At 44.5% G+C, this 22,216-nt stretch overlaps 1 protein-coding gene and 1 pseudogene across 1 annotated transcript in view; one reads left to right on the top strand and one right to left on the bottom strand.

The window, feature by feature from the left end:
• LOC139758452 (uncharacterized) overlaps positions 1 to 16,752 on the top strand; it is a 428,416-nt gene extending 411,664 nt beyond the window's left edge. Inside the window, exons 6-16 of the mRNA XM_071679896.1 lie at positions 425 to 1,475; positions 1,803 to 1,906; positions 2,888 to 3,083; positions 5,591 to 5,720; positions 5,963 to 6,116; positions 6,354 to 6,590; positions 6,912 to 7,065; positions 7,571 to 7,764; positions 8,766 to 8,955; positions 9,461 to 9,913; positions 10,485 to 16,752. Coding sequence (XP_071535997.1) covers positions 425 to 1,475; positions 1,803 to 1,906; positions 2,888 to 3,083; positions 5,591 to 5,720; positions 5,963 to 6,116; positions 6,354 to 6,590; positions 6,912 to 7,065; positions 7,571 to 7,764; positions 8,766 to 8,955; positions 9,461 to 9,913; positions 10,485 to 10,588 — 2,967 coding nt within the window. The 3' untranslated portion in view covers positions 10,589 to 16,752. The remainder of the gene's footprint in view (positions 1 to 424; positions 1,476 to 1,802; positions 1,907 to 2,887; positions 3,084 to 5,590; positions 5,721 to 5,962; positions 6,117 to 6,353; positions 6,591 to 6,911; positions 7,066 to 7,570; positions 7,765 to 8,765; positions 8,956 to 9,460; positions 9,914 to 10,484) is intronic.
• Positions 16,753 to 17,217: 465 nt separating this feature from the next.
• LOC139758450 (peroxidase-like) overlaps positions 17,218 to 22,216 on the bottom strand; it is a 145,587-nt pseudogene continuing 140,588 nt past the window's right edge.

Below are 22,216 nucleotides of genomic sequence, written 5' to 3'. Positions count from 1 at the left end.
GTCCACCACCAGAGTTATGTCATCTACAAATAACGAATAATTTGCTTCCCATGCCCCTAATCTCCAACAACACCTGTAGCATACTGTCGTCCCATTCTTTGCTCCAAGACCCACTCATCTACTTCCCTCACCACACCATCCAAAGTGACAATTCTTCTCATCCTTGACGCAGACCCACCTTAAGAATAACTCCCCTTCCTGTCTTCCTTCTCCCACACTTACACACATACAATGTATTACCAGAACTTTATTCTCAGAGGGTTTCATGCATGAGTCTGAATCAAGATTCTAAGTTTTATTAACGTTATGTTATACCCAGGAAAGGTTGATGAAATTTGAGTATCTATTTCGATCATGGGTTCCACTGTAAGCTGCTGTTGTTTACATGTTCCTTACCCTAAGTAATAACTGATTCTTCCAACAGCTGATCTCCCAGAGCCCCAACCACGGGGTCAAATACGAGTACCGGGTTCCTCTGCCGGAGTACCTCGGTGGCAACACAGGTGGGCTCGGCCCCCCTTCCAGTGGGTTGAAACCCCCTACCGGTGGCTTGGGTCTTCAGACTGGCGGCGTGAGACCAAACATAGGTGGCAGTGGAATAGGACATGGTGTCGCCAATCCTAACCCAGGCCAACTAACCCCTTTCCAACCTCTACCTCAAGGGAATCCAAACATGAATCCGAGAAATCCTAATTTCCGGATCAGAAATCCAAACATCGGTGGAGTCAATCCCAATGTCCCTGGGTTGTTCCCTTACGGTACTGGAGGCACAGGAGGAAGCCTCGGCCCAATCACTCCTGTTCTGACACCTGTCACTACTGGGGGTAATGTCGGCTTCAACACAAGTGGCGTCTCGTTCCCTCCCATTAGCACCGTAGGAGCTGACCCTGCAGGATCCCCGAGAAGGAATCCTCCATTTCCTGGCATCCCACTCGACCCTTCGACGAGTACGGGTTCCAGGAGTTCTGGAATTCCAGGCGTGCCGCCCCACGGTCAGCCAATCACTCCCTTAGGGAGTACCACCAAGACCACAGGGACTCTCCCCTTACCATGGACCCCAACGTATGGTTCACAGGAAGGAGGAGGAAGAGGTGTCCCACTAGGCACTCCCTTCGTGCCCGGGCAGCAGTACCCAAGGACATCTGGAGGAGGAGGAGGAGGAGGGACACCTGTTCAGAGATATCCAGGGCAGGTCAGGCCAGACGGTACTGGCCACGATGGTTCAAGCCACGACAGCGGCGGCGGATCCATGGGTCTGACCCCGTCCAGAGACACAGGACTTCTTCCTGAGTTCCCAAAGAACAGCGTTCCACTGCGGACCATACCGATTCCCCAACCTGGCACTCCCAGGGGCAGGCGACCCCCTGCTGACGTCCCTAGCCATCACCGTTATCCAATAACTGGGGAGACGATTTCTACCACGCCGGCTGACACACACCGGACGCGGCACCAACACGGATCTAAACTTGGACAAGGTGAGGCTAAGTACAATGTTCGCGTTATGCATGGTTTCACCGAGTATTGCCTCTATGCTCACAGGTAACTAATTGATATAAAACGTCTTTAAAACATTTATGTGTATGGTTTTTGATATCTCAGTCTACAAGATTAAAGGGTGTTCTTTGTGCTGAACTGATTTAAAGCAGATTGTGAACGTATTTCCACATATGAGTCACAGACACCCATCGGAATAGACTAAATCCTTACATCTTTACTCACTCTGGGTCGTAGCTCTCTGTTCATGCCATCAGCACCCACCGTTCTCCACCCCCGTCTCCCTCACTACCTCCCTCTCTCCATAGGTCGAAGAAAAGGCAACGGCAAGCCACATGACCCGGTCTTTGACTCCGGCGTGCAGTTGACCCAGCCCAACGCCACGCCGTCCTTCTCATCAAGCAATAGGACAGTACGTTGTCAGGTTCCTCTTGATAAGAGACGATATATTGATTCTAAGGTTATACAAATATGAGGCCAATTAGAGTAATTGCCTGAGTGCCAAACTGATAATTGGTCGTATATGTAACGATGTCTGGTCTGTGTTGATGTCTGGTCTGTGTGGAGTGAAAGACTCCAGTGTTCTGTAGGTACAGAACTCTGTACATGTCTGGAAGGTAAGCTTTGATATGTAAATGACACTCAAACTGAGTTATTTCTCTCTTTCTTCTCCTCTTCTTTATTCTGTCTCTAACGTTTTCTTTCCCACAATTAGTAATCTAATCTTGGTACAAGGAAGATGCATTTGAACTGACCCCGTAAAGATCAGGTCATAATAATCTAGTGGTGTCGAGAGAACAGTGAAAACGCGATTTGCAAGAGTGAGAGTAAGACAAGCTTTCTGAGAGTCAGGTCAATCTAGGTTAATCTCGGGTGAAGCAGAGATGCGTCTATCATTAACTGAAGATGAGTTTGTCAAGGATTAAATCAATTCAGGTTTATTAAGAGTTAGTGAAGATGAGTTTAGTGATATTTGCCTCCTGAGCGAACATGATGATGAACGTAGTGCACGAGGAGGTACACCACATTTGTTCGTAAATGTTAGTGTCTCTAGTTGAAGATAACACCACCTAGTAGGATAATACCTCCCAGTGGGACAACACCTCCCAGTGGGATAACTCACACTCTCTGTAGGATATCATAACACTCCCTGTAGGATATCACCTCCCATCAAGATGTTATCTTCCAGTAGGATAATACTTCAGATATCTGACATGAATGTTGATCCAGGTAGGTAGCTCTCAACACGGATGCATTGCGATGAGTCAGATTGAATCATATACAGACTTTTATTCAGTATTTAGGTTCTAAGACGACAGGTAATTGACTACGTATGTCATAAATGTTAAAAGAAACCGGGTGGTTAAGAACACTTATCACCACCTCCTACCAGGTACCCGTCAGCACCCTGGGGCGTCGTGGTAAGGGCGGTGGTCGACGTCATGAGAAGCATGAGGGCGCAGGTACGGTGCTGGCGGGCGGCGGCAAGCGGCACCGTAAGGGCAGGAGAGGCCGCCACAGGAAGCAAGGTCCAAGATTCCAGTGGGCTGAGAAGGGGTTCACACCATGCTCGAGGTCCTGCGGGGGAGGTGCGTAGCTTGCTCCTCTTCGGTTGCCAGCTCTGTCCATCTCCAGACCATACAAAGAAGTGATCCTAGGGTGCAAACAGACGTTTACATAAAGTTAAAGCTTCAGCGCCTTTCATAACTTTACATATATGCAATTATCAAGGGATCCCTCCCGTGGACTCATAGGAATATATATATATATATACATATATATATATATATATATATATATATATATATATATATATATATATATATATATATATATTATTTTTTTTTTTTATTATACTTTGTCGCTGTCTCCCGCGTTTGCGAGGTAGCGCAAGGAAACAGACGAACGAAATGGCCCAACCCACCCCCATACACATGTATATACATACGTCCACACACGCAAATATACATACCTACACTATATATACCTACCTATATATATATATATATATATATATATATATATATATATATATATATATATATATATATATATATATATATATATATTATTCCTGGTAAATCATATAGGAGGGTATTGATTGAGAGGGTGAAGGCATGTACAGAGCATCAGATTGGGGAAGAGCAGTGTGGTTTCAGAAGTGGTAGAGGATGTGTGGATCAGGTGTTTGCTTTGAAGAATGTATGTGAGAAATACTTAGAAAAGCAAATGGATTTGTATGTAGCATTTATGGATCTGGAGAAGACATATGATAGAGTTGATAGAGATGCTCTGTGGAAGGTATTAAGAATATATGGTGTGGGAGGCAAGTTGTTAGAAGCAGTGAAAAGTTTTTATCGAGGATGTAAGGCATGTGTACGTGTAGGAAGAGAGGAAAGTGATTGGTTCTCAGTGAATGTAGGTTTGCGGCAGGGGTGTGTGATGTCTCCATGGTTGTTTAATTTGTTTATGGATGGGGTTGTTAGGGAGGTAAATGCAAGAGTTTTGGAAAGAGGGGCAAGTATGAAGTCTGTTGGGGATGAGAGAGCTTGGGAAGTGAGTCAGTTGTTGTTCGCTGATGATACAGCGCTGGTGGCTGATTCATGTGAGAAACTGCAGAAGCTGGTGACTGAGTTTGGTAAAGTGTGCGAAAGAAGAAAGTTAAGAGTAAATGTGAATAAGAGCAAGGTAATTAGGTACAGTAGGGTTGAGGGTCAAGTCAATTGGGAGGTAAGTTTGAATGGAGAAAAACTGGAGGAAGTAAAGTGTTTTAGATATCTGGAAGTGGATCTGGCAGCGGATCGAACCATGGAAGCGGAAGTAGATCATAGGGTGGGGGAGGGGGCGAAAATCCTGGGAGCCTTGAAGAATGTGTGGAAGTCGAGAACATTATCTCGGAAAGCAAAAATGGGTATGTTTGAAGGAATAGTGGTTCCAACAATGTTGTATGGTTGCGAGGCGTGGGCTATGGATAGAGTTGTGCGCAGGAGGATGGATGTGCTGGAAATGAGATGTTTGAGGACAATGTGTGGTATGAGGTGGTTTGATCGAGTAAGTAACGTAAGGGTAAGAGAGATGTGTGGAAATAAAAAGAGCGTGGTTGAGAGAGCAGAATGGGTGTTTTGAAATGGTTTGGGCACATGGAGAGAATGAGTGAGGAAAGATTGACCAAGAGGATATATGTGTCGGAGGTGGAGGGAACGAGGAGAAGTGGGAGACCAAATTGGAGGTGGAAAGATGGAGTGAAAAAGATTTTGTGTGATCGGGGCCTGAACATGCAGGAGGGTCAAAGGCGGGCAAGGAATAGAGTGAATTGGATCGATGTGGTATACCGGGGTTGACGTGCTGTCAGTGGATTGAATCAGGGCATGTGAAGCGTCTGGGGTGAACCTTGGAAAGCTGTGTAGGTATGTATATTTGCGTGTGTGGACGTATGTATATACATGTGTATGGGGGTGGGTTGGGCCATTTCTTTCGTCTGTTTCCTTGCGCTACCTCGCAAACACGGGAGACAGCGACAAAGCAAAAAAAAAAAAAAAAAAATATATATATATATATATATATATATATATATATATATATATATATATATATATATATATATATACATATCCTACATCAAGAAAGTAGCGCAAGGAACAGACAAAAAAAAAATGCCCTCTTGTGCTCGCATCCAGGCTCTAGCTGTCCTGTATAACGCACCGAAATCACAACCCCCTATCTACAACCAGGCCTTACACGCCCCACCATCTTTCCTCCTCCCACAACTACCGCCTCTCCTCCTCCCCACACAACTACCACCACTCCCAGCCACACGCCTCACCACCTCACCTCCCCACACAACTACCACCACTCCCAGCCACACGCCTCACCACCTCTCCTCCTCCCCACACAACTACCACCACTCCCAGCCACACGCCTCACCACCTCTCCTCCTCCCCACACAACTACCACCACTCCCAGCCACACGCCTCACCACCTCTCCTCCCCACACAACTACCACCTCTCCCAGCCACACGCCTCACCACCTCTCCTCCTCCCCACACAACTACCACCGCTCCCAGCCACACGCCTCACCACCTCACCTCCCCGCCAGGCAACAAGACGGTCATACTCTCCTGCGAGAGGAGGAGGAACAAGAAGGTCGTCTCGGACCGCAGGTGCAGCCACCTACCTCGCCCAGAGAAGCGTCCTGCAATGTGTAACCTGACGCCGTGCCCCGCCACGTGAGTGTAGCGCCCGGTGCCTGATTCCATTCTAGAAGTGTATGGCACTTCACTATGGCTCCGGGATTGTCTGACAATTCTGTTCCATTTTATATAACACCTTGAATATATGATACGTTATCACGGTAGTGATCAAAACCTGTTCATTCCCATTGTTGCATCGGCAGTAGTCTCCTGTCATGATGTGCCTCTTGCAAACCATCGTTCTTTCCTTCAGAGTAAGTTTTGCCCTCCTCCTGCAGGTGGCTGCCTGGGGATTGGGGTCCGTGCAGCGTGACGTGCGGTATGGGGGTACAGACTCGCCCGCTCATGTGTAAGCAGGTCGTCTCCCCGACCCTCACTATGATGGTGGCCGAGGGGGCGTGTCTGTCCCCGCCGACTGTGCCCACCTCACAGGTCTGTCGCTCCCTCTATCACTGATCAACATGTCTGTCTCTGTCTCGTTAAAAGCTGTAGATCTTGTCAAGTTCGTGCGTCGTGTACAACTGCCTCCTGCTCAGGTTCTTCATCTTTTAACCTGACCAATTTGTTAACAGTTGCCACATCTTTCCACGTCCATATGTATCTTGCTTTGTCCCTCAGAGATAACTGTTACTCTGGTGCCTCTGACATACCACTCCTCTCTCTCGCCAGGTGTGCGAGATGTCTCGCTGCAGCAGCACGACTCCGGAGTGGGAAGCCGAGCCCTGGGGGAACTGCTCCGCCCCTTGCGGCCTGGGCACCCGCATGCGGCAGGTAAGGTGCCTAGTGGCAGGGATGCCAGCGAGCGAGGAACCCTGCGACGATGATACCAAGCCCCAGCAGGAGCAAGTGTGTGACATGGGGTCGTGCGCGATCAACACCTGGTTCTTCTCCAAATGGGCCGAGGAGGTAAGTGTGAGGCTCCTACCCTTTCTCATGATATGAGTGATGGATAAGTTCATGGTATTGCCTCATGCAGCACACCTTTTTAAACATGCTTAATGAATTGTGTAGATTCGGTATCAAATAAACTTTCTTGATCACTAGATGTCATTATGTAGCTTATGCTAATCCATATGAATCCCACTTCTCCTTCCTCTCCTCCCACGCCTGCATACGAACGCCAACACTTCCTGCGTCCTGGTGGTATGCCCACGCCATCCATCTGGTGTGTGTGTGTGTGTGTGTCTATGTGTGACCCCAACGTGACCCGACGTGCGCCTGGGGCAGTGTTCTGAGTCGTGCGGGACGGGGGTCCAGACAAGGCATGTGCACTGCCTCGCTGGCGGCAGCGACATGCACGACCAGTGTCCAGCCTCATCACGTCCAGACGTCTCTCGTCCCTGCAGGGGCGAGAGCGGCTGCGGTGGACAGTGGTTCGCAGGTGGGTGCTGATGGGTTGTAGGTGGAGCACCAGTGGTTGTAGGTGTTAGTTACTGGTTCCTATAAGTGTACGGTGGGTGTAAGGCTGTGTGTGTGTGTGTGTGTGTGTTATCCTAGCTTAAACCAGGTACCCAATTTACCAAGTTCAATTGGAAAATACATGCATTTTTTACCATGATTAATCAGGAGGAATTGAACTCTGGTGTACAAGAAATGAAATATTCTTCATGATTTGTTCTTCCGTCATGTCCCCATATATCTTGTACCTTGAGTCTTAGCCTTCATCTCTCCTTTCCCTCCTTTCTGTTCTTCATACCTTCCGTTCTCTCCCTTCTTCTCATTCTGTCACTCATATTTTCTTTTTTAATCATCCATTCTGCTGTTTTCCTGTTTCTATCTATTCTCCGTTTTCTTTAACCTTCTCTTGTCTCTCCGTCTGTTTCTTTCTTTCTCTTCGTCTGTGGTGTCCACCTACGACTGTCTCATCCGTCCATGGACGCCGTCAGGACCGTGGAGCGGCTGCAGCGTCGACTGCGGGACCGGACGGGACTCTCGACCAGTGCTGTGTGTGGTGTTCAACCGCGAGCGATGGCGCGTCTCGCACGACGCGAACTGCAAGCTGGAGGCAAGACCCCACGACTCCCGCGAGTGCAATCCACAACCCTGCACCCCCGCGTGGTACACCTCCGAGTGGTCCCAGGTGAGTGTGGTGACCTGTCCTACACCTCCGAGTGGTCCCAGGTGAGTGTGGTGACCTGCCCTACACCTCCGAGTGGTCCCAGGTGAGTGTGGTGACCTGTTCTACACCTCCGAGTGGTCCCAGGTGAGTGTGGTGACCTGCCCTACACCTCCGAGTGGTCCCAGGTGAGTGTGGTGACCTGTTCTACACCTCCGAGTGGTCCCAGGTGAGTGTGGTGACCTGTTCTACACCTCCGAGTGGTCCCAGGTGAGTGTGGTGACCTGCCCTACACCTCCGAGTGGTCCCAGGTGAGTGTGGTGACCTGTTCTACACCTCCGAGTGGTCCCAGGTGAGTGTGGTGACCTGCCCTACACCTCCGAGTGGTCTCAGGTGAGTGTGGTGACCTGCTCTACACCTCCGAGTGGTCCCAGGTGAGTGTGGTGACCTGTTCTACACCTCCGAGTGGTCCCAGGTGAGTGTGGTGACCTGCCCTACACCTCCGAGTGGTCCCAGGTGAGTGTGGTGACCTGCTCTACACCTCCGAGTGGTCCCAGGTGAGTGTGGTGACCTGCTCTACACCTCCGAGTGGTCCCAGGTGAGTGTGGTGACCTGCCCTACACCTCCGAGTGGTCCCAGGTGAGTGTGGTGACCTGCCCTACACTTCCGAGTGGTCCCAGGTGAGTGTAGTGACCTCCAAGTGGTCCAGGTTCGTCATACATTCAGCCCTGTATTACCCAGTGGTACATCTACATCAAGCGAAACTTGAGTGGGGGAAGTACATCACCAGTTGATCGTAGCTAAGTGCTGAGGGAGGTACAGCTAAGGTGTACTGAACTGCAACACAGTAATAGACTCTGAGGTGTGTTTTATACTTTATACTCACTGTCCTTGTCAGTCTTTCCCATCACACTGAGCCAGATTTATGAGACATGTTAATGTTTAACCCACTTAACGATATTTCGACGTTTGCAATGCGTGGCCGGAAGCTCTTCCTCTGACGCACATGTCCTCTGGGCCTACAGTGTTCCGCGTCGTGCGACGGCGGTGTGAGACGTCGGGAGGTGACGTGCCTGGACGCGAGCCAGCGACCGTCGGCAGACTGCTTCAACGCCAGCAAGCCCGACACACGCCAGCCTTGCCACCTGCACCCCTGCGGCCTTCAGCCCTCCACTGCTCCGCCCACTGATGCAGCTTCTAACCGTACCCACACTGGTGAGAAACTCCTTTTTATCTACGATATGAATCTCACCATCTTATTCATGAAATCCTTGAAAATATAAAATAAAATTAATCGGAAATAAAAAGTGATTTGTTCCGAATTCTCTGTGACAACATATGACCACTGTGTTATCACAGTGGTCATATGTTGTCGCTAATCCATTACAGCATCTGTTCAGAGACGATGAACTTCCGGCAACAAACGAAATCTCAGCCAAAGTCATCAAAACGACAACTGAGATGCTGACGAAATGAGGGCGGCATCTTGGAATACTGTCTTGCTGTACTTCTTCAATCATTTCTTACTAATTCCCTCGTTGTACCCTAAATGTTCTCCCCTTTTCTTTTTGCATTTGTTAACTCTCTCATTCTCTCTAGCTCAGTGTCTGTTTCAGGTCCTCACTGCTCACTGGGAAGACTTTTTTGAAAAATTAGATTTCTGAACGACTGTAGTTACTACTTCAACCGAACAGTTAAGAATCATTCCATGTTAACACAGGGGACACAGGAGCTGCAACCTCGTCGCAGGACCTTGAGGGAACAGATGACACATATAATGCGGATGATGTGACCGAAGATCCGGAAGTGGACGGTGCTACGGAGGACGAAGTGAGCGAGCGCGCGGACGAAGTCGGTGTCACCGATGATGAACGTCCAGCACAGGAGGAGGAGGAGGAGGAGGAGGAGAGCGAAGGTGAGGAGAATGAGCTGGTGGTTGAGGAGACAACAGGCAGCGCCCTTAATGTCATCCCTGACAAGGACGCGCAGGGGGACGAGTCTGTCTCAGACGATGAGGACGAGGAAGAGAGAGACAAGGAGGACGAGGAAGAGGAGAAGAAGAAGAAAAAGAAAAAGAAGAAGGAGAAGAGGAAAAACAGGGATAAGCAAGATAAGGATGGGTCTGAGTCCACTGAAGGCACCAGGAGGGAACCATCATCCGCCGACACCCCCGGTAAGAATATTCTCGACTTTCCCATTTTCTGTTGAGTTCATTGGTTACCTGAAAGCCTTTAGTCCCTTTCATTCTACCAGATAGCTCCCTTTCATGACACATTCTTGACTACCCAATACCATGTGTATTCTTAAAACACTTCCACAATATCCCTAAAATATGTGATGGACAGTCCCCATGAACAATATTGGTGCTTTACTTGACGAAGAGCACGACACCCATAAATTCTTGTTAGAGAAGGGTCATCCAAATATCTTTAGTGATTCAGAGAAGTGTTCTACAGGTCTTATATTAGTAACTGGTGCTTTTCACAACACTTGTGTTCATTTGCTTGTACCTTACATCATGCTTAACCCTTATTAAGAGTTATAAAGAATTATAAAATGTTTGTTTACATACAACTCCAGTATGACCGCATGCAATCCTTCTCAAATACTTTAGCCTCTTCCACTTTGTATTTGCGTGGATAGCCGTCTCGTAAGACTAAGACAAAAAGAAAATTCTGTAAAGATTTTCATGTTTGTTATTAAATAGGATAAACGTTAATCCTTTTGAATCACTTCTCTTACAGCTTGCATTGACCGGATCAAGAACTGCCACCTGGTGTTCCGAGCCAGACTGTGCCGCCTCAGGTACTACAACAAGCTCTGCTGTCGCACCTGCAGTAACACTTGAAGAAAACGTAATGCCAGAGATTCTGTCATAGAAGCCGGGAAGTTCGGTTGATCATTAATGATATTGGGATGTTACAGCAGTCAATGAAAATGATGCACGTGTAACTCAGACTTAAGAGGAAAAAGGATCTTACTAGTGTGGTTTCAGAATATGGTTGAGTAAACCTCAAATAGGTGTTCGTTAATCCCCCTGAACAGAGAATCCTACCAGCGAACAACAGTGTTCAGGGACTGGTCACCAGGCCATGATTGCACCTACAAGAATATTTTTACTTACCCATGTACTATACATATATATATACCACCTCCGTGTTCATCTTACGTACTCTGATAAGATGGACATAGCCATGGTTTTGTCATGAAATTATTCTCCTCTTTGTTATTGAATGGATTTGCAAAGAGAGAAAACTCTATCTGGAGTGACTTGTGAGTGTTAGATGATGGGGTACAATGCCCTTCAGAATGTATCGTTCGAAGTGAAGAAAGTTCCCTGATGAGTGACGTTGGAAAGGAAAGATAAGGATGGTGATCACTGAAATGGTGCTGATGGTGGGCATCGCCAGTAATAGTGATAGTGACGTAGGCAGTGGTGATATTCGAGATGATGGTGAAATAGAAAACCTGTCTGTGATGGTGGCACTGGAGAGCGTCGCTGGTGCTGGGAGTCAGTAGTGTGAGACTTCATAGTACGAATGATCACTTGTTTTTGTGCGATTTTGTCTTGCAGTGTCAGCGAGGATGATGGATGGTTTATAGTGTTATAAATAGTAGAGAAATTCTATCCCTCAAGAGACACAGTTGTTACATCAATAGCAGGAAGGATTGCAAGTTGCTCTATAACTCTGAAACTGTCATAAGTGAACAAAAGGCACTAGTTCAATAGATGGTAATGGAGGGGTGCATTGCCTGGCTGGACTGATGTGAAAAAGTGACGGCTGCTAAATGAGTGGCCCTCCGTGTCCACTGCTGAGGAAAGTGTAGAAAAATTGTCCCTCAGCGACACTGAAGAAGCATGAATTAATGCCGGAGAATGTAGAAAAACTGAGCAAGATCACAATATGTCCCCGAGGGGAAATATAAGTGACAAGAACTAGAGAAAAGAGGGAATACTGGGAGGGAAGGCAGCTTCATGATGGTTTGGTGCATCCACGGGTCAAGAGGAGCACTGCTGAATGCGGTCGTGAGGAGGAGGTAACAGACGTGACTCTTCCCTACACTGATGGTGCTAAACCCTCACCTGTTGCACTCTCCTGCACCGCTGATCCACCTCTCCCGCTCTTCTCCTCACACGAGGATCCTCTCCATGTCTCTCTCTCCGGATCCCTACATTATCCACACCCTCTCTTCCTCTTCTTCCTTGTCCTCACTGAGTCCTTCACCCGGCACCTCACCTTCAGCACCTGGAGACTCATCTGTGCACCGAGCTAGACCCTATGCGCCACCACACACTGCCTGGCGCCTCTTGCTCTCTGACCCACCCTTCCTGTACGATGGTCACTCGTTGAAAGAAGAAAGATTTGTCTCGTCTTGACTCCTCCCTTCTGCATGAGTTCCTCTTCTTTCACAACTTCCTTCGTCCTCCTTGGAAAATTCCTCCACGTATCTTACCTCAACCATTTTCTTTTTTCATTTCTTTCTTCACAAAGATAGAACCACCATCTTCATACATTTCTCTGACTTCCTTTTCTTTTCTCTTCCTCAACAAAACCCATATTCTCCGACCTCCTCACTGTATCATTACATTCTGTACCACATCTTCTATGGACATTTGTGGTGTATTTGTTATATAGTCTCCTTGTACTAATCTCTATTTCCAGTGACTCTCATTTTGTAAATACGTCAAGTTCCCATGAAAAGTTCTTCTTCAGTACTGAGGTTATTCCATATATAGCAAAGCCAAGGGAATTCTGTGTGTGTGTGTGTGTGTGTGTGTGTGTGTGTGTGTGTGTGTGTGTGTGTGTGTGTGTGTGTGTGTGTGTGTGTGTGTGTGTGTGTGTGTGTGTGTGTGTGTCTGTGTGTGTGTGTGTTTGTGTGTTTGATCACGACGATCTATATCTACCAATCAGGCTTCAGGATATACAAGCAAATGGTCATAAAAGCAACTTTTAAGTGTGAGGTATTGCAAGACTGTATTACAAAATATGAACGTGGCTAAATTATGGAAGACATGTTCTGCCTACAATAGACTTTCCTTCTATCTGTATTTCCATCTGTCTCGTTGCTCCTTCCTTCCATCCTTATGAATATTTCCCTCCATCCAGTTTCCATCCTGATGTCCACCAGTCGTCAAGATAGCGCTACTGACATCTCGTTTTCTTTCACATGTCAAAGAAATTCTACTTTGGTCTGTTTGGTGTTTCATACTTCCCCGTTAACAGTGTCATCATAGTCTTCATATCACTCATCATTGTGTCCTGTTCTCATATCACGACACATGTGTCCAATCTGGCGTAAAACTGAGACATGTGTCCAATCTGGCGTAAAACTGAGACATGTGTCCAATCTGGTGTTACACTGATATGTGTCTCACCACCTTGTGTTCTTTTATCATATCGTGATACATGTGTCTCATCGGATGTCGTCACTTTACGACGTATGTGTCCAATCTTGTGTTATGATGACATGTGTCTCATCCTATGTTTTCTTGTCATGTAGCGATACATGTACGTCATCTTGTGTTATGCATCCTAATATTACACACAAGTGTCTCATCTTGAGACCTATGTCTCATCACACGTTCTGTTTTCATAGTGTAACACATGTATCAAGTCGGGTTAGTTGGGATCATATTGTGTCTTGTGTGTTTTATTGCGTTATCTTAAAAGATGTGTCTCATCTTGCGTCCCGTTGTGATAATGAGATGCATCACATTTTCTATACTGTTACCATGTTGTGACAAATGTGTCATACTGTAACGGTTGTGTCACATCTTTCGTTTCAGTAAGGTGTGACACGTGCCTTACCCCGTGTTCTGTCACATTGTGACACGTGGATCACCTTGTGTTCCAACATCCTGTGTCACGTGTCACATTTCATGATTCTTTGCCCCATTGGATCACACCACATCCTATGTTCTACCGCCATATTCTGACACGTTCTTCATTCTGTTGTTCTGCGCCACATGTTCTTCTGTTATCATCTGACGATCCTGTACACGACATTCTATATTCTGCATTGTAGTTGAGGTCGTACTAAAGGTCATCACCTCCTCGGTCCATTGAAGATCACCGTCCATTGTGTTCATTCCGTTGGTGTCTATATTCTCATCTCATGTGTGTGTGTGTCTGGAGGGAGGGAAGGGCGTGTGTGGGAGGGGAGTGAGGCAGTTCGGAACGCATGTCAACCAGATCAGTGGCTGCACGCCAGAGGAAGAACGTCCATTGTACATCTCTCAGTCGCGATCTTCTCTGCTTTCCACTCACATAACAGTGAGACAGTTACCTTACTCTGCTACTGTACCGTGCGCACATGTACCTCTGGTTGTTCCCAAGGAGAGGGTAGTGGGGTCTGTTCCCCCTCCACCAGAGTAACCTTCCCTGCTACATCAATTCTTAATCAATTTCCAGTAGTTCGCTGTTCCCGAGACCTTGCACTCCTCTGTCATCATCACCGAGCATATTCAAGTATGGTTCTGTCTCGTCTGCCACATCCATTCCAGGGATCAGAAATTCTTAAGGTCTCAGTACCGAACCGTGGAGGACCCCCACTCTTCATCCTCCTCTAGCATCAAAAAGGCATGTGTGTGTGTGTGTGAGTGCATGTTTTCTGTGTGTGTGTTGAGAGAGAGAGAGAGAGAGAGAGAGAGAGAGAGAGAGAGAGAGAGAGAGAGAGAGAGAGAGAGAGAAAGAGAGAGAGAGAGAGAGAGAGAGAGAGAGAGAGAGAGAGAGAGAGAGAGAGAGAGAGAGAGAGAGAGAGAGAGAGAGAGAGAGAGAGAGAGAGAGAGAGAGAGAGAGAGAGAGAGAGAGGGGGGGGGGGTGGTTGGAGAGGTTATATTTCTGGCTCACTGAGGAAGGACGATCACAATGGGTAAAACAACATAGCACTTTTGAGCGAGTCGATCCTTCTGGTCGAACTAGTAATATACATAGGATCACATACTAGTCCAGGAGAGTGAATTCCATGTATTATCATACAAACTTTCAGTCAGACTAGATGCTCTCATATTCCCCTACACTTATTGCCCACATAGGAAGCACATTCACTTCGATGTTTTAATATGAGATAGCTTGCCGAGTTAGGCCTGCTTATGCTACGTCATTCACTCAGTATGTATTACAAAGTTGGTTAAACAGTTCGGTGTTACATAACTTGTCAGCTTACCTGAAGACACTTACGAAAGTACTTTTTTGTAAGTCAGATGAAGCGCTTATGTAAATCTTAACAAGAATGGTTTTGTATATCTGATAAAGTATCTTTGCTTTTGTAAATCGTAACAAAAATGCTTTTGATAAAGTATCTTTGCATTGTAAATCATACTGAAAGTACTTTTTGTACATCTGATGAAGTGCTGTCGTAAATCACTGTGAGAGTACTTTTAGTGTCATTCGAATGAAGTACTATTGTAAACCTTTATGCAAGTACTTTTATAGGTCTGATGACTTAGATAACCTGTTGTTGTTTACTTCATCTATTGATTCTCCAAGATCCTTGATACTATTCGCAGGTATGGTGTCATATACTCTATATAGGTTCCTCTGAAATAGATATCAGCTCTGTAGTCCCAGCTAACCCTTTACTATCTATCTAATGGTCTATAACACCTCGAGTGTACATCAGATAACCATGTCGTATGTCCAATTCCTCTTTCTTAGATTACTAGACTATAAAATCTCCATCAAATATCTCTTAAATTCTGTACGTAACTTGGCCGCTAATGGAGTTAAGTCTCACGTTACTTAATGTGTCCAATTGCGTAACTACTTGAATGTTGTAGAAATTTAATGTTTCGTGTGAGTGAAGACAGTTGTTTACGTGTCAGCCACCTTGCTGTACCCTGAGCATATATAAACCTGACCCTCCTCACAAGGGATGAGGCTTCTTACACTCATAGTCTTCGTTATTCCTCAAGATTTACTCATTTCTTTCACTTCGTTTTCCTCGTCTCTCCTCATTCCCCGTGTCTTGTATGCTGTTTTCGGTTGATGGTCGGTGTCCTGTTGGATAAAAGTGTTTTTTCGTATTTCTATCTCATTTCTTTTTCTTCTGAATTGTTAAATGTTTTCTTTACGTCTCTCTTTCACACACACACACACACACACTACCAAGTCAAGTTTCAGTCAAACAATCATTCATTTCTTTGTCTTTCATTCCTGTATAACTCGTGTCATTTGCTTGATTTATATCTTATGTCTTTTCTTCATATATCTTTATTCCAATATACTATCATCTGCGCTTCCATGTACTGATCATCAGTTTCATTCCTACTATGTTTTTTGATCTATTTCAGATAGATCGTCTTACTCTAATCATGTCTATCATTTTGTGTCATACAGCAGCTAAAAGCTATGTCACTATTTTTCGTAATTATCCATAATAAATGAAAAATAGAAAAAAAAAAGATGATAAATCAAAATATAAACTAAACCATAAATGTCCTTCCATCAATATAAATCAGATATCTTCACAACTGTACACAAGCTTAGTATTCAACTATAACATTCACAACTGTACACAATCTTAGTATTCAACTATAACATTCACAACTGTACACAAGCTTAGTATTCAACTATAACATTCACAACTGTACACAATCTTAGTATTCAACTATAACATTCACAACTGTACACAATCTTAGTATTCAACTATAACATTCACAACTGTACACAAGCTTAGTATTCAACTATAACATTCACAACTGTACACAAGCTTAGTATTCAACTATAACATTCACAACTGTACACAAGCTTAGTATTCAACTATAACATTCACAACTGTACACAAGCTTAGTATTCAACTATAACATTCACAACTGTACACAAGCTTAGTATTCAACTATAACATTCACAACTGTACACAAGCTTAGTATTCAACTATAACATTCACAATTTATAAATGTAATTTTACTTCCACCATTACGTCATCTCTCTAGTTCACATATTATGTGTGCCATATTTTGTAAATAAGAATGGATTATGTCCGTCAAATAATAAATAACTTATAATACGCCATCAAGTCTTTATCATTAGTCCCTAATGTCTCACAAGTTAAGGTTCAGAAATTGTCCTTTGTGTCACCGAGTTCATCACTGGGTTACGAAGCTGTGTGTTGTTGGGTTGTGTGTGTTGCTTGCCTCACACTGCAGGATGATGTGTGTTGCTAGTTTCCCCTACACTGCAGGATCATATGTGTTGCTTGCTTCTGTTACACCGAAACACACACACACACACACACACACACACACACACACATACACGTATACACACAACAGCTTACGTCAGGTATCCATCCATTCATCGACCAACCTCAAGGGATGGAAGGATGAGCACCTGGTTGGATGTGGGCAGAAGGACACGCCCAGGATTCGAACCAATGCGGGTCCGATCCCGAGTTGACCTATGCTAATTCGTCGTCGTCAGGGAAGCTAACTAGTAAAAGGCTGTTGGTAAATTTGGTAAAAAAAAATGAAAATCATTTATATATCAGTAAGTTTATTCACTGTCGTTCGCATATATTTTAAATGGTCTATAACGAACGGTGTGAGCAAAAAACGTCTGTCAATGCAGACCAGACATATACAATCATCAGTAACGTGTGACGAAGCACTCAACAGTTATAGACTTAAAATTTTAAAAAGACAACTCAAAAACAATATTTTCATATGAAAAAATATACATCTATCTATATTTATATATGTACAAGCAAAGGCATGTATGTGGGATGTCAACGAAGGGGATAGAGGTATAACATGGAGATATTTTCTGTATTTTTGGAACATTGCTGAGTGTACATGGGAGTTATACTCGCTATACAGAGTGTAGGGTGAGTGTAGGGTGTTGTGATCGAAGGTTGTTTGATCATTCCTTAGTATCTTGTAATCGTGTTTCGCATAAATGGTGCAAACAGAGAATTATATACATCTGAAATCATTGGGAATTAAGAGCTTTTAAGTAAATAAGTCTCCCATATTGTTTATATAAATTCGGAGCTTTCTTGCAGACTCTTGGTGACTCCACATTTGTATATATATATGTATACACATGTATGCATACATATGGATTTACTTATGTACGTTTGTATGCATGTCAATAAAGTTATAATAATTTACATTCGCTATTGGTTCGTGGGCAGCTGGTCTGTGGACAGCTGGTCTGTGGGCAGCTGGTCCATGGCCTCACAGTTTCAGACCGATCAGACCAAAGAATTGCTTGATGGGGTTTTGCGATCTCTTCTTCAAGTGTGGTCTGTGGTACCCATCGGCAGGATGGGGCGGGGGTCCATAATGCTGAGACGGAAGGGGTGTGAACTCCCCTTCACAATATTCGAAGGGGGCGTTGAAGGTGCCATGGCCGTGAGGGGTGGCTGACTGCGACGTGAAGTGAATGGGCTCTGGAAGAGGGCTGGGGATCTCGTGGGACGGCGGGTGACCGTGAGGCTCAGGCTCCGGCACCGGATCTGGGGGCCCGTACGAGGTTGAGGGAGGAGGAGGAGGTGGAGGAGGAGGTCCATATGATGAGGAAGGGGCATGAGGCGTAGGGTGAGTCTGGTGGAGTTCAGACGTCGGTTTTACAGGGCCGAATGTTGGGCGAGGGCCTTGGATGGGTCCTGGAACGCCGTGGGGTATGGGAGGAGGCGGTGCGGAGGGGAAATGCTGCTGTGGAGGAAGAGAGACTGGAAGGGATTGAGAAATGGAGGGTGGGACATTGCTCTCTGGCTCGTTGGGGAATTTAAAATGGTCCTTGGTGTTTGCTGGGAGTACGGAAGGATCGAGCTGTAAGGGAGGGAGTGGTGCTGCTGCTTGTTGAGGCTGCAACGGAAGAAAACGTGTTAGATATCAGGACAGACGCGACAAGAACTGAGGAGGTGAAATAAGACAGATATTTCAAGAACGTTTCTGTGGAGAAAAGAGGTCATTACATCTTGTCCGAGTCGTTTGTCATTAAAGATGCATTATATGATGAATACGTTACTGAAGGCTTTGTTTACAGATTAAAATTTAAAGTAAAAGAACCAACAGATTTTCATCTAGATACGCCGAGTATCAAAAAACTATCGGGTTAACACATATATTTTTAAAAGAGTAAAAGTGTGTTTATGGGATACAGTTCAGAGGCGTATCTATAGCAAGAAGAAGAGGCAATTTAGAAGAGTCATGGAAAAGCTGTGAAGGTAAAACGTTAGTTTGACTGACTCAATCTACCTTATTAGTGTCATGATTAATGTAACAGAGTGGCTAAAACAGTGAGACATTCAGATGCAAGGTCAGTGCTCTCCCTGGTCCCACTAGAAGTTCCTGTCGAAGACATCAGGTATGTTACGTCTGTCAGTATCGTACAGGAAGATCTTGTACAAAAAATATGATACATTGTCCTAAACTCTGATGAAGTAGACGTTAACCATAATAAATACTATGTAGTTGTAACAAGTGAGGATTACTGCACCAAAGACTGCCTGTGAAGACGTCCATTAACTGAGTAGTGTCTGGCATCTCCCCTTTCTCTGTAAGTGAGTCATGGGCGGACGTCTGCTGCTGTAGGTCCCTGGCCTCGTACGCTAAAGTCTTACATGTCTGTTTACATATGATGAATATGATTAGATTATTGCAATTCATTAAAAGAACATTTGAAACAAACTTTAAGAAATAAAGTTGTAGAGACAAAACGAAGTGCATTAAGCCATAGGCTAGAGAAGTCTACTTGTAGTACATGAACACTAGTGCAGGATCATCGTCTGGTCAGTGAATGTGTGACAATAAGCAGTGTGTGTGATGCAACAAGCGCTGGGGAGGAGCAGCGTCAAGCAGAGGCTCAAGTGATCAAAAGCTCCTCAGTCTGGAAGGGTTAGTTAGCTCCTCACCAACTTCCTTAAGCTTTAGCTACGTGAATGAAAAGGAGGCTGGAGCTTGACAGTGGGTGGATGTTCGTTATAGCTTCATCCACCTTTATTCCTGACACAGAAAGTCATTTAGTATAAGAGAAAAATATAAAAGAATTATTAAGAGATGATATGATTTAGTTTAACATAGCAAGTCAAGGGTCTGGTATAGTATATAAGATGACAGACAGTTCAGGAAGGAACGACCAATCGTATACACATGTAGAAGCTCACATATGGACAGACATGTAGGACAAAACATCAAGTCACACCTCTGACAACTACTTGTCCACTGGGCCTCAGGTCAGAGTAGGATATGTAGAGATAACAGTCAGGTGGCTTATCCCTCAGCTGCTACACATCTCCAGCTCACCCAGAGATAACATTATACTCTAAACATTCCTTGTGGTGTCGAGTCTTATAGCATGATGTTTGTACATTTTTCTCTGACGAGAAACATGATGTAAAGATGTGGGGGTGACGATGACTCTCTATCAATGTAAGATGTACATCATCTGGGGTCAAGTTAGTCTGGAGGTTTAGATGTCTTTATGTAGTTCTGGTCTGTAATCCTACGTCATATCAGAGGTGGTCCTCCAGTAATGTCCTGAAATGCTCGGGAAATGTCTTTGTTGTACATGAAATTCATCAAGATTAAATATAAATGAAAAATTCTCATTATCTTCATACACTCAAGGTTAAACTAGCAGACTGAAGGTTAGATATGGAATGTATCCTTTCTTGTTAGTTCAGAAATACACTCTTGAGGTCAGACTTTCAATAATTTCATATACAATTGTTAAATGCAAATCATTCGCTGTTAACTAGACCTTAACTGAATTCAAATCTCGGTTGGCTATATCCTCTCTGATTTGACTACAGGTAAGGTTTGGTTGGCTTTGGTTAGATTCACAACAAAGAAGTTTCATTCTTACAATATTGGATGGCATTTTGCCAGTCTGGATTTATGCTCTTCATTCTCTCTGTGTTAATCTATTTCATCAATCACTTTAACATAAGTCCCTTAAGCTTTATATTTGCTAATCCCTCATACATCTTAATCACCAATCCAATCTTTCCAGCATGAGGAATAATACATTTTCTTTCTATCTTACATAATCTTAAACATGTAAATCATCCACTACTTTCCAATCAAGACTCGTGAATGGCCGTGTCTGTTTCTATGAAAGAACAAACATCAAATTCTTTTACAGTCACGTTTTCACACAACCATTGAATTTTCTACATGCCAGTTTCCATTCCCTCCACTAATGCCTCAACCAGCGAGGGGTCAGCACAATAGGATAACATGCACACAGTGAGCATCCCAAACATCTAAGCTAACTTCTCGAGGACTTGAAGAGGTGTCACTTCTCTTCCCTTCGTCTTGTGGTTACAAGGGAATGAATACATTGTAACAATGAATGATGAACAACCTTGTGACAGTAACTAAACTACAAAAACTGCTAATGATCCTACGAAGTGATTTAGTCATCTGCTATCAAATTATCTCTACATTATACATTAATACAATATACAAGTGTTACATTTAATATATATGATAATCATATCCTATTATGCATGCGACCTATAACAGAAAGTACATACATCTATTTACTAGTTTGATTCTAACTTAGTTATGTACACAGTTCGTTAATGAAAGAGATGATGAATAAGTAGATCAAGGATATTTCTTTTTCAAATACTATTTGACATCATTTCTCTTTTTTTTCTAGTCTATTTTGTTCACTGACTATATTTCCTCAGCTTCAGTGAATGATATTCCTCATTGAACAACGTCAAAAGTGTCTTACTTCATAGTAATGCATATTTCTTATGGTCGATATATTTCAATTGTGAGAACGATATACTGCAACTGTCAGAGTCAATATATTTCTTATGGTCGATATATTTCAGTTGTAAGAACGATATAGTTCATCTGTCTGAGTCAATATATTTCATTTGTTGGGTCCACATCTCTCATCAGCCAAGGTGTTTCTCACCTCCCAGGTATAGTTCACCTGCCAGGGTCAAAGGTTACCTCATCTGCCAGGGTCGGCATGTCTCATTCGATGAGTGGATCAACATTCCACACTCATTTCAGTCAATGACTCTCATCTACCAGGATGATCAAGTACTCCTCACCCGGGTCAATATTTCTCATGTATCAAGAGAAATGATGAAGCAGCTGACCATATGAGCAGTCAGTCCTCAGTAGCCAAGCGTTTCTAATGTGGGTCGTTGTACACCGAAGTTAGTTCCAATATTTCTCACTTGCTGGGGGTAACTTCAGTCTTTCTCATGTTTATCGGATCTGGTTTAGCTGCTGGAGTTGATATTTCTCATGTGATAGAACATGTACTTGCTTGATGCTTGGAGCTCAAATTCCTCACCAATATCTACATTTCCCATGACGTGTGTTGCAATGAGAATATTCTGAAGCTGAGGAAAATGCTCTTTAGGTAGAAGCTTCATCTAGCAATGATGAGGTTGATGGAATTGAGGAAAAGGGAGATGAGGGAGGCGAGGCGTCTCGAAGGAGGTGTTGCAGTAGAGGGAGAAAAGATGACGCCGAAGGAGGAAGAACGAGAGACATCGT

The sequence above is a fragment of the Panulirus ornatus genome, chromosome 30 (assembly GCF_036320965.1).
Source record: "Panulirus ornatus isolate Po-2019 chromosome 30, ASM3632096v1, whole genome shotgun sequence".
NCBI classification, from domain to species: Eukaryota; Metazoa; Arthropoda; class Malacostraca; order Decapoda; family Palinuridae; genus Panulirus; species Panulirus ornatus.
Note: the sequence above shows the minus strand (reverse complement) of the source record. Positions and strands in the feature narration are given on the sequence as shown.